Raw genomic sequence first — 12,033 nt, 5'->3', positions numbered from 1 at the left:
TTTATTTCTTGATTGAAAATTTCTTTATAAATCATGATAAGATTTTATACGAGGAATCAAGCTTTTGTAAGAAAAAAAAAGCATTGTTTGACAAAAAAAAAAAAGAATGGATAATGAAAAAATATTTTTATCTAAAGAAATTTTTTTTTCTTAAATTAAAACCATTTGAATTCCTATGAATTTTTTTTTTAATTAATTCAACTTTATATTAAATCAACCATGTTGTTGATAAAAAATAACAGAGGTTGCTTTATAGGTTTGGGCACTTTACAAGTATGCATGGGCTTTATAGGTTTGGGCAAGGCGTGTGTGACACTTTCTAAAAACCAAGCACGGCTTCTTTTTTTAATGACACTTGCTTTTTTACATTATATAATAAGATTTATTTTAAATAAATTTATTATAATAACATTTAAATAATTTTCCTTTATGCCATAATTTTTTTTAATAATATGAGAGCTTTTTTGAAATTCAATGGTGGCGTTGTGGGTACAATACTCTTCTCCTTGGCTGTCATTTCCTTTCATTCAACTATTTTGGAAACAACTTCTGCTTCTCAGTCGTGCTCTGCTACCGTAGAGAGGTCCTATGACTGTTTTGGAATTTAATCTATGCATGCTCTTTGTTTGTGGTTTCGATTAGGGAGAATTAATTTCTTCTTTAATCGTGGTTTTGCATGCTTAAAACTTTGAAGCTTTTCCCCTTAGGTTTACCCTTGAAAGTATATAAAAAAAAATCAATTTAATTTAAAATTTTAAATTATTAGGTAAGGTTGAAAGATATGATTTATATTATTCTTTTATATATCCTTTCAAATAAAAGTTTTTGAGTTTGAAATTTACATGAACTCATACTATCTTGTGTTTAATTTTTATTAAATAAATAGAAATTATAAGATTTGAACTCGTGATCGCTTGGTAATTAAAGTTCTAATATCATGTTAAAAAATCATCTTAAATCAATAGTTTAAATTATTATGTGAGATTTCAAGATATAATTTATATTATTACATTAAAAAAACTTGCATTATATGTCTAGGATGTTGCTAATCGGTGTGTTAGTGTGTTAGTGGAGAATAAAGAAATGCTTCCCGTTTATACTCGTAAGTTCTCATACACATGAATATGCAGCTTGCCATCTTAATTAATGATATCTAGGCTTGGTTGTCAACAAGAACCCACGACATGGAAGGTTTCGCCATTGAAGTAGCTGACAATTTTTTTATTTATTTTTTATTATATAGTGATCCCATATGGACTTTAAATTATGATATTGACGGGTCAGCTTCATCTGACTCTGATCGCAATACAGTTGCGCAGGCTCATTTGCTCTCTCAAAAGTCTCATTCTACTATTTTTAGTTCACTCATGGCAGCAGTCAATCTCAAGCCAGGACAACTTTCCAATGCTGTAGACGCGGATAGTTCATTCTAAATTTCATCCAATCGAAGGGGTTCAATGAACTTCAACAGACACAGTCACAAACACTAAAATCGTTATGCCTTGGATGGTTTTTGTTAACAAATGTTACATTAACTTGTTCTTTTCAAGCTCATCAGAACCTGAGCTTGCTCGATTGTTACCTTTTCAAGCACAAACATTTGGTCAGACAGCTTATTTAAAAAGCAAAGAAAAAGAAAACATCGAGTACACCAAGACTCCGGCACATGTTGACTGCTCATTTTGTTCCCCTCTCAAAAACTTTCCATCTTGGTTAACCCGATACCTATCTCGATTTTGGTGACAGGGTTTTCACCTTTTTTGGGTTTATGAATGTGTTTCATCTTACTCTGAGCTAGCGATCTCCTAAGTTTTCAAGTTGCTTCAGTGGAAAAGTTTAATCACCCCGTGGTTCACCACCTCCTGAATTTTAGATCAATTCTTGAACCCATGTAAAGGACGAGTCTCCGAATAATTTCATGCAAATATAATAAATTTAGCTGCTAAAGGCTGATCCGGTTAACCGTACCGTTTTGGGCAACGCTGTGGTTGCTATAAAGGCAACGATAGACAAGAATTATGCTACGGATGTAGTACAATGTTAGACAATCAGAGCGGTGTCTTGTTTGCCCATGTAAAGAACGAGTTCTTATAGTTTAGTGTTTTTTTTTAAAAGAACTCTTGATTATGAATTTTTTTAATTTAATCTTTAATTAATCTTAAACTTTGATTTTCTTATAATTTTATTTTTAATTTCAATCAATTGACTTTGTAAAAATTGAGTTAGGTCTTTTAAAATTTCAATCTTCCCGATTAGCCCAAATTGAGCACTTAAACTTAATTGTTTTACCAACCAAGTCCCTAATAAAATTAATTTGACCCAAATTAATTCTTAAACACAATTAACTTTTAATTCGACGCATGATTAAATCAAATTGGTCTATTAAAAATCTAATTAAGTCCTTAGACTTAATATTTTTTTATGTAGATTCATCAAATAATTATTTAATTTGACCTTGAATCTACATTGTCTCTTCAGTCTTGGATACAATAGGGTATGATTATGCTCATAATTTTATCCAAAACTCCAGCTTGATTTGTCTACATATTTGAAACCTTCCTTAGTCTGTTTTTGCCCAGTTGTCACTCTTCTTGTTATTATTACTTTTATTTTTTTATTTTTTTATTTTTTTGAAAGGAAAAAGGTTAATTTGGGGGGAAGAATCCAAAAATGAGTTATGAAACTTATAAAGTTTGTTTATTAAATAAGATAACCAAAACACCCTTTAATAAAAGAATGAAAGATATAATGAATTATTAGGTCTAACATTTATAGATGTATGTTGACCAATAACGATTCGTGGCATAAACTATTCGATATTATTTATATCATTTTATTGAGCAAAAGTATTTGTCTCAAAAAATACAAATTTTTTAAAGAAAGAATTTGATCTTGAAATGAGCAGTTGGAGGAAAATAAAACTTGTAGAAGTTCAAAAACTATAAACTGACACCTAAATAAAACCTGAGTCCGAGGCTATAACGTTAGATGTTCAGCCTAAAACTCAAGAAAAATAAGAACTCTGTAGATCTGGTAAGACATCTCATACACAAATGAGATATGGATTTCTTATGAAATCTAAAATTGATGAGTTGCTCATACTTGATAAGCCTACCAATTATATGTAATCAATATTCGATATTGATTCTAAAAAATGACTTGAGGCCAGGAAATCTGAAATGGATTTCATATACACTAAGCAAGTATGAACCTTAATTGACCTACTAAAAGGGATAAAACTCATTAGATGTAAGTGAGTCTTAAGAGAAATACTGATATAAATGACAATGTAAGCTAGAATAGTAGCAAAGGTTACAGAAAAAGACAAATTAATAGGTTGACTTTGATGAAACCTTCTTATTTTAACTATCTTTTAGTGACCTTTACCTAGATTAGATTGATATCTACTTGTTAAGCTCAAAGCATAAGATACATCTAGTCTTGTACATAACATCACATATATTATGAATCTTATATCCAAAATATATGGAATCATTTCCATCCTCTTTCTCTTAATTTGTATTTTAAAGTGCATATCATTAGAGAGACGTATCTTATACAAAATATGTAAATATCTTTTTTTGAATTCTTCCATGCTAAACCGTTTTAGCATATTATCTATGTACGTAGATTGAGATAATCCAAACAACCTTTTAGATCTATCTTTATGGATCTTTATTCCCAGTATATAAGTTGCTTATCTCATATCCTTCATAAAAAAACTTATTGGACAACCAGATCATTACTAACTAGAGTAAAGAAATGTTCTTTCCTATTAATAATATGTAATCGATATATAATATTAGGAAAACTACTCCACTCCCACCAATCTTTTTATTGACACAAGGCTTATCCATATATTTTTTATGGAATCAAACTATTTGATTATCTCATCAAAATTAATATTCCAACTCCTTAAAGCTTAATTAAATCCATGAATATAATTTTGTAGCTTGTATACTTTATTGGAAAATTCCTTACAATCAAAACTTTCAAGTTATGTCACACACATATCTTTTTTAAGATTCCTATCAAAAATACAATTTTGACATCCATTTTTCAAATCTCATAACCATTTTTCAAATCCTATAAACATGGTATGCAACTATAACAAACAAAACCTTTATGAATTTTAACATAGTTACCCCTATTCTTTATTATTTGAGAATAATAGAGAATATTTTCTAGTCTATGGAGTAGATGAACTAATAGTTCATGATTATTTAAATGCTATTTTTAAATTAAATATTGAATATAGAAAATCCAAATAGATACCAAAGTAAATTCTACAACTAAATTTAAGCACACCTTAACTTTTAAAGGGACAAAAAAAATTGTTTGAATCAAAAAGTTAATCACTAAACTAGGTATGGTTCTTAGCATTGTTGTTTCAGTAGCCTATTACTGTGATAGTAATGGTGTCATTGCATAAGAAAATGAATCAAAGTCTCATTAATGATCTAAAAAAGTGTACTTAAACTATTATATTTGATTAGAGAATCATAGAAAGAAAATATGTAAAAATAGAACAAGTATCTACTGAAGAGAATCTTGTAGATCCTTTTATTAAGTCATTGTCCCTATGAAAGCATTATCGTCAAGTAGATTGATGTGATATTTAATATATGAGTGATTGACTTTGGTGAAAGTGGAAGATTATTAGTATATATACTTTGTAGTCAATTGGTTGGTTATATATGGCTTGACTTTATTCATATAAACTATTTTATTTTTAATGAATGATTTATTTATCCTTAATATTAATTAATTATTTGATTAATAAATCTAATATTTTATTAATGAATCTAGAGTAAAGATAAAGTTCTTGGGATAAAAATACTTTACAAATGAAATTATAAAATTGTTATAATTATGTGATTCATATTTCATTAAAGTGTTGTTCCTAAATATTCATGGTTAATGCTCTATTAAGACTAGATATTAATTAGAGTTGTTGAAACTGATATATATTATGTTCTTTTCTTCATGAAATGAACAATTATTCTCATAACCTAAGGTATAAGAGATACTTAAAACTAATATAAAGATGTTTTTCAGATGACATGTACACTAAAATAACTCACATGAGAATTCCATATAGACAGATCACATGTGTCTATGAAAAAGGCTATGTGACGATTGTGTAAGTAATCTTTAGACTTGAAATTACTAAGTTATTTTATATAAAAAATATTATGTTTTGATTCTATTACACGTTGTCCTAATCAATGGTAACAAATAAGTAGATATTGGGTATAACATGAATTATATGAAAGTATTCAAATAATTAAGAGAAGATTTATCACCCTAAGTAAATTAGAAAAAAAACATTTCATCTGTTCTCAACTAGTATTAATTATAAATCCTTGTGCAAGATGGAATGAGATTTGAAACGAGTTTCAAATCTTATTCAACTAATCAATTACTATGTTCTTGAAACACACATGATTTGACATAGTAGACACACTTCATACTATAATGTCTAAATCAAAAATATTATTGATGAAAGGATAATAATTACACTAAGAAATTTTTCATTAAAAGGTTAAGTCAAACTACTTATGACTTTCCTAATATTTAGGAGATCATGACAGGTTGATAGACATTGTACTTGATCTTTAAATATAAATCAATCAATTATTGAATTAATAATAAATTATTTTATTTTATTTTATTTTATTTTATTTAGGATTGTGATTTATATTTATGATAACTTATTAGGGAACCTAATGGATCACACATATAAGAACCATTAGTCAAAAATTAAAATGGAATGATTAATCAAGTGTTACTTAATTGTCAATAAGTTTTAGAAATTAAGGACTAAAATATAATTTATACAGAGAATTACAATTCTAGACCTATAGAAATTAAGTAGGGACTTGATTGAATAAATTTATAAAATTGTTTTGAAATAATATACGGGATATTATTCAAGGGGTAAAATGATATTATGTTATTTATAGGATTTTCAGGTTTTCTTATAAATAGAATGTTATGTCTCTTATTTTAAAAATAGTAGTTAGTAGTACACAATACAAAACACTTGAAAAAACACAAAAGAAAAGAGCTAGTACTCAAAGGCATAACAATCCCTCTCTCATAAAATGGTTTAGGATATTTCTCACTAGTGGTTCATGTGAATTATCATTAGAGGTCAGATATTTGGATACTTTATAGTTTGCAATAACTCAGTCTTGAAGCAATTATTCAAAGTCAAAAAGAACTTCCAGTCTTTAGGTAATCTTCGTATAAATCCTTAACAACTCTAGATCTGTCTAATGAGATCTTTGGACTCCCGAGAAATTTTTAAATTTATCATTTTCATTGCGCGTATGTGTTTTAGGAAACTCAATCAGGATAATATGGTTCTAGTGTTAGGTGATTTTTGAAGGGAATTTTAGGGTCATTTAAGCTAGTGATGTATTTAAGCTTGGATTAAACTAAAAATTAGAAACAAACTCATCTATTGCATTGGATATTAGTGAACATATAATTTAAGGTGATTCCTATTGTTAGGTTTTTATGAGTGATTGGTTGTCACTAAGGCTAATCTTGGAATTACATATCAGGTAAGTAATTGTTCATCTTTTTGGTTAGTTATTTTGAGTTAGAAATTATATAATTATGTCCTAAATGAATTTTCTTCATTAAAATATTTATTGTTTTGTAAATTAGGTGGATTAGGCATAATAGAAGATTTGTAAATAATGTTAATTGTTTTGTGAAAGTTTGTTTATAATTGCATAAGTGTTTTGAATATGTTTTGTTTTTGTGAATCCATTCGTGGATTGAATATGAATTTGATTAAATACGTTTTGGACTCAGCCTTCGAGGATTAAACATTGGCACTTATAGACTCATCTACTTAGAATTTAATGTCTAGTCATAAGGTAAAATATGATCTATTATTATCGTGATTAGAGTAACTGTAGTCCTCTGACTCTGAATATAAGTATGGAAACCATATTTATGTTCAAAATGATTTGTTTAAATTATTTAAATTAGTCAGTTATTTATAAATGTGCTTTTGAACTTTTGAATATTTGAAAGTAATAATATTTTGTTATAATAAATGAACTTATTTTAAACTATATTTATTAGTAAGTTTTCGTATGCTTGGGCTAGTTAGGAAGGCAAACTATTATTTATTAAATACATGACACTCACCTCTTCTTTTTTTTTTCATATGGTTTGAAAAAAGTTTAGAATGTTAAAAGGTTGTTTTGAATAGTTAATTTCTAGACTTTAATATTTCAATAATTAGATCAATTTATGATTTTAGACTTGTAGTACATTTAGTTTTATTTGATTTTAAAGTTAGGTTATTTGATGTGAAATGATTTATATTAAATTTGATTATTAGAATTTAAGATTTTTTTTTCAATTATGTATTATTTTGAATATAATATTTTTATTAAAATTAAGATGTGTTACATGATCATAAAACATGAGACGTTGTCACGCAATAAAAATATTTTTACAATTTTTTCATGATTTTTAGGGCGTGGCAACTTCTAGGCGTAATATAAGGTATATCACCCAAGAACCGAAACAAAAGCCCCTCTCACTGTCATTATAGAGAGAAAAGAATACACGGTACCAGTGTTTTAAGCATAGTTTTAAAACCCGGCCCGGCAGGTTGACTCGGGACCCGGCTGACCCGGGACTGAAATCGGGCCGGGTTGAAGAAAAAATAGAAGAAGGAAAAACTCGATGTGACCCGGCAACCCGATCAAAAACTCGGTTGCAACCCGTTACCTTTTGTTTTTTTTTTTAAAAAATGACCCGGACGACCCGGTGACCCGGTCAAAACCCGGAACCCGAGTCTTGAACCGGGCCGGGTCTAAAAACTATGGTTTTAAGCCAATGCTAAATATGAATTGCAGCCGATGAATTGGAAATAAACACAATAATTTCTCTTCTACACTACTACATGTTTTTTTACTATATCAGCACCAATAGACCTGGCGAGTCTATTCTGATAAGAATTACGGTTCAAAATGTTTATTTATTTAAAAATATATTAAAATAATATTTTTTTATTTTTTAAAATTTATTTTTAATATTAACACGTAAAAAAATTATTCAAAATTTACCAAACATGCACAAAAAGTCCTGCTGTTACTGCCTTCTCCTCCAGCATGTGCTTCGTATGTGGGCTGCTGCTGGGAATTGACCCCCTTAATTTGAATTTATTGATTGGGAAAGCTGGTTCCGTAGCATTTAAAAGAAAAGGTATCCTGAAATAAGGAGGAATGAGGATGTGGAACGGTGCTTGCTAGGAATGAAGCAAAGAGACTTTAAGAAAATGGACTTTTCTGATATTCAGGAAGAAATGGAAATTGACCTGCTGTGAGTGCTGGGCGTTTCTTCAACTTGCTGCACTGAACCGTGACTTTGAATATCAACATGCAAAACTTGATCTGATAATATTCAACATTGGAAAAATATATATTTCTCAATCTAGACATATTTCACGTTGAATAAATATAAATAAAGATATTGAATGGATTTCCCACCATAAAATTTTAATTTTTAAATAAAACTCAAAATTAATTATTAAATTTAATATCTATTAAGGAAGCGTTTGGAAACGTGGATCAATCCGTGTTTTCAAAAAATTCAATTTTTTTTTTGCGAAAAATTAATTTTTTTTGTATGTTTTGTTTGATGCGCTGATCTCAAAAATAATTTTTAAAAAGCACTTTAAAAAGCAACCACAACCATACTTTTAAACAGTTAACAAGTGAAGTGAGCTCGATAAAAAGTGAAGAAATCTTTAGTGGGATTTTATTTTTTATTTTTTTTCCTTATGCATATAGATATATTAAACACCATGAATTTGTAGCATAGTTATAAAACTCGGCCCGGAAGTTGACCCAGCCAAGGAGCCGGGTCCCGGGTTTCATGGGTCAACTCGGGTCAACCCGGATCAACCTGAAAAAAAAATTAAAAAAAAATTAAAGTTTTAATATTTCATATGAAAAAATTAAAAAAAAATCCATGTGAATATAATTACTTGTTATAAATAATAAAGTTTAAAAGAATATTTTTTTAAAAAATTATCCGACATTGAAAAAACATAACTTTTTTTCTTGTGTGAACATAGAGTATACATACTAAAGGGCTTCAAATCCCACATTGAAAAGATATTATATTATCATTTTAAGTTGAAGTATTCAAACCAAAAAGTTTTTTATCCCACATTGAAAAAACATAACTTTTTTCTTGTGTGAACATAGAGTATATATACTAAAGGGCATCAAATCCCACATTGAAAAGATATTATGTTATCATTTTAAGTTGAAGTATTCAAACCAAAAAGTTTTTTATCCCACATTGAAGAAACATAACTTTTTTCTTGTGAACATAAAGTATATATACGAAAGAGTTTCAAATCCCACATTGAGAAAATGATTTTTTTCTTGGGAACATAGAGTATATATACTAAAGGGTTTCAAATTCCACATTGAAAAAACATAATTTTTTTCTTTTGAACATAGAGTATATATACTAAAGGGTTTCAAATCTCATATTGAAAAAATAAACACTTTTCTAATATTTATATAATGAACTTTAAAAAGTGTTAATAACTAACTAAAAAAATATGAAAAAAAAAGGGTATAGAAGAAAAACCACATTTTTTGAAAAAAAAACACCAGGTCTCACCCGGGTCATGGGTCGACCCGCCAGGTCGTCCGGGTTTGGCCAAGTCGTTGTACCGGTCGGTCTTTTGACAAACCTGGATTGGTCTAACCACTGAGTAGACTAGATCCCGAGTCTCAAGTCAACCCACAAAACCAGTCCGGATTTAATAACTATGATTTGCAAGACAAGATATACCATGCCAAATTACAATGCATAATTATAGTTAACTTGGTTTACATGATATTTTATTATAATTATTTCTTTTACTTTTTGCTCGTTATTCTAAATTTGTTGACAAATAAACGTACAAGAATTCTACTAAGGAATAGACCATATAACCGTAAGCATTTTCAATATTTTCCCTCAAAATTCAAACTAAACATCATGATGGTCCCTTTCTTCAAGCTTTCCTTCTGACATCACTAATACGGTAAACATTCTTAGCAATCAAGTTATGGCTATTCATAGAATGGCTAAGTTCTCTTAACTTTAGTATTCAATATGAGATCTCTATTCTAACCACTTGAGTAGATAAAGGGCACAAAGTCGTCTAACATGTGTCCAGTGAGGAAGGAAACTTCTGCGAAATTCCTTTATGTTGGAGCGTTGCCAAAAAGTTGAAATGAAAATTTATATGTTGCCTCACCATCAATTCCTCCTCCATTTTTAATAACGTGTGTATTATCAAAGAAGAAATATTTATAGAATCTTCTTGTCCGTTGCATTTCGTTAATCAATTCTTAATTATAAAGCTTACAGAGTGCCCTAGATCCCTTTCATCTCACCATCTTAAGCGTACACACTCCGGACACTAAGGGACATTGTATGTACAGCTTGAAAGATATACCACAAAGACGTTAATCAGCTATAGCGACCCTAGAGATCTATTGATTGCTAATGCTAGATCAGCTCCTCATTTTGGAGATTGGAATATTGTATCCCACTAATTATCTTGATAACCAGATAAATGGGAGGCTAATGGTAACTCTCTTAGAGATCAGTGCTTCCATAATTAATAATATATAATCGCTCTTGATAGAGTAAAGTAATTAAAATTTTCAATTTTGATCAATTGCGGTCTCGATTGATTGAGAAAGACAGGATGTAGTAGTGGAAAATGATTCCACGACACCTACCTTCAGTTTCAATAATTAATTTTCAATTTTCGTAGTACTGCATCTCCCTTGAGAAAAAATCATCATTTTGTCATTGTTATAAATTTTGTGACAAATTAAAAGTACCACATTTGTGTGGATATTTAAGTTAAAATATCAAGTGTTTCGATAGCCAAGCGTAGGGCATCTATGATTCTATCCCTAGATTAACGCAATTGTCATTTACTAGCCTGTTTTTCGCACGATTGTCAAAGTTTCCAAATTTATTAATTTTCCTGTTCTCAGGGTTGTCTTACCGTGTGTTTGTAATTACTCCAACTAATAGCAGTAATTACCTAAGCAACATGTTATTCATATGGTGAACAAACTTTACTTTTAAGAACCTACAGAAGATCCCATGATTCCATGCAGCTTCCAGGAAGAAGAGTTTTCATATAAGCTTTGAAAAAGAAAGAAGCAGGAAGCTCACTGCTAACCATAAAAGTTTCACTGATTATTTATTTGTACCCTACTTAACTTCAGTGCTCACAATTTCCACGAATTCCTCTCTCTTTCTGTTTTCTTCCCCTTCCTTCTCTTATATAATCCCCCTCCTCACCCACTTCTCCACCATCCCATTATTCACACAGCTCCAGAGCTTTCACTGTTTCTTTTAGCATTATAATAAAGTATTTCTTGCACATTTTCTCAACCATCAATGGCATTGATAGGTCATGCAGTGGAATTTCAGGATTACCTTCCATCCATGATGCAGACACTGGGAACAGAAGGGTTTATGTTGGAGCTGTGTAGCGGGTTTCGTTTGTTAATGGATGTTGATAAAGGCCTGATCACGCTTGAGAGCTTGAAGAGAAATAGTATGCTACTAGGGATGCAAGACATGAGGGATGATGACCTTGTGTGCATGTTAATGGAAGGTGATTTGGATGGAGATGGGGCTATAAATCAGATGGAATTTTGTATTCTCATGTTTAGATTGAGTCCTGGGTTGATGAATGGATCAAAGCAATGGGTGGAAGAACTCTACGCGAATGACATGTAGCGGTACTTAATGTCATGTTCTTCCTACTGAAGCATTACTTTTTCAGTTGTATTATCCTTTTATGAATATCATGAAGTTAGGTTTGCAATATTAGTTAATTTAAGATTTCTTACTTAATAATAATAATAATAATAATAATAATAATAATAATAATAAAGCAATTTTTGCTATTAATAAGAAGAGATCACGATCGATTTCAATTACTAAATCAAATTTTTTGGAAAA

The 12,033-nt window shown here is 29.6% G+C and overlaps 1 protein-coding gene across 1 annotated transcript; it reads left to right on the top strand.

Moving 5' to 3' along the window:
* The first annotated feature begins 11,463 nt into the window (after positions 1 to 11,463).
* On the top strand, positions 11,464 to 11,808 carry LOC18109850 (calcium-binding protein KRP1). Its single transcript, XM_006388080.2, has one exon. It carries the CDS (start codon positions 11,464 to 11,466, stop codon positions 11,806 to 11,808), a length of 345 nt encoding a protein of 114 aa, XP_006388142.2.
* Positions 11,809 to 12,033: the final 225 nt, after the last annotated feature.

This window comes from Populus trichocarpa, chromosome 11, assembly GCF_000002775.5.
Source record: "Populus trichocarpa isolate Nisqually-1 chromosome 11, P.trichocarpa_v4.1, whole genome shotgun sequence".
NCBI lineage: Eukaryota > Viridiplantae > Streptophyta > Magnoliopsida > Malpighiales > Salicaceae > Populus > Populus trichocarpa.
Note: the sequence above shows the minus strand (reverse complement) of the source record. Positions and strands in the feature narration are given on the sequence as shown.

Coding starts and splice junctions, on each gene's coding strand:
- LOC18109850 (XM_006388080.2), top strand. CDS start 11,464: ATGGCATTGATAGGTCATGCAGTGGAATTTCAGGATTACCTTCCATCC.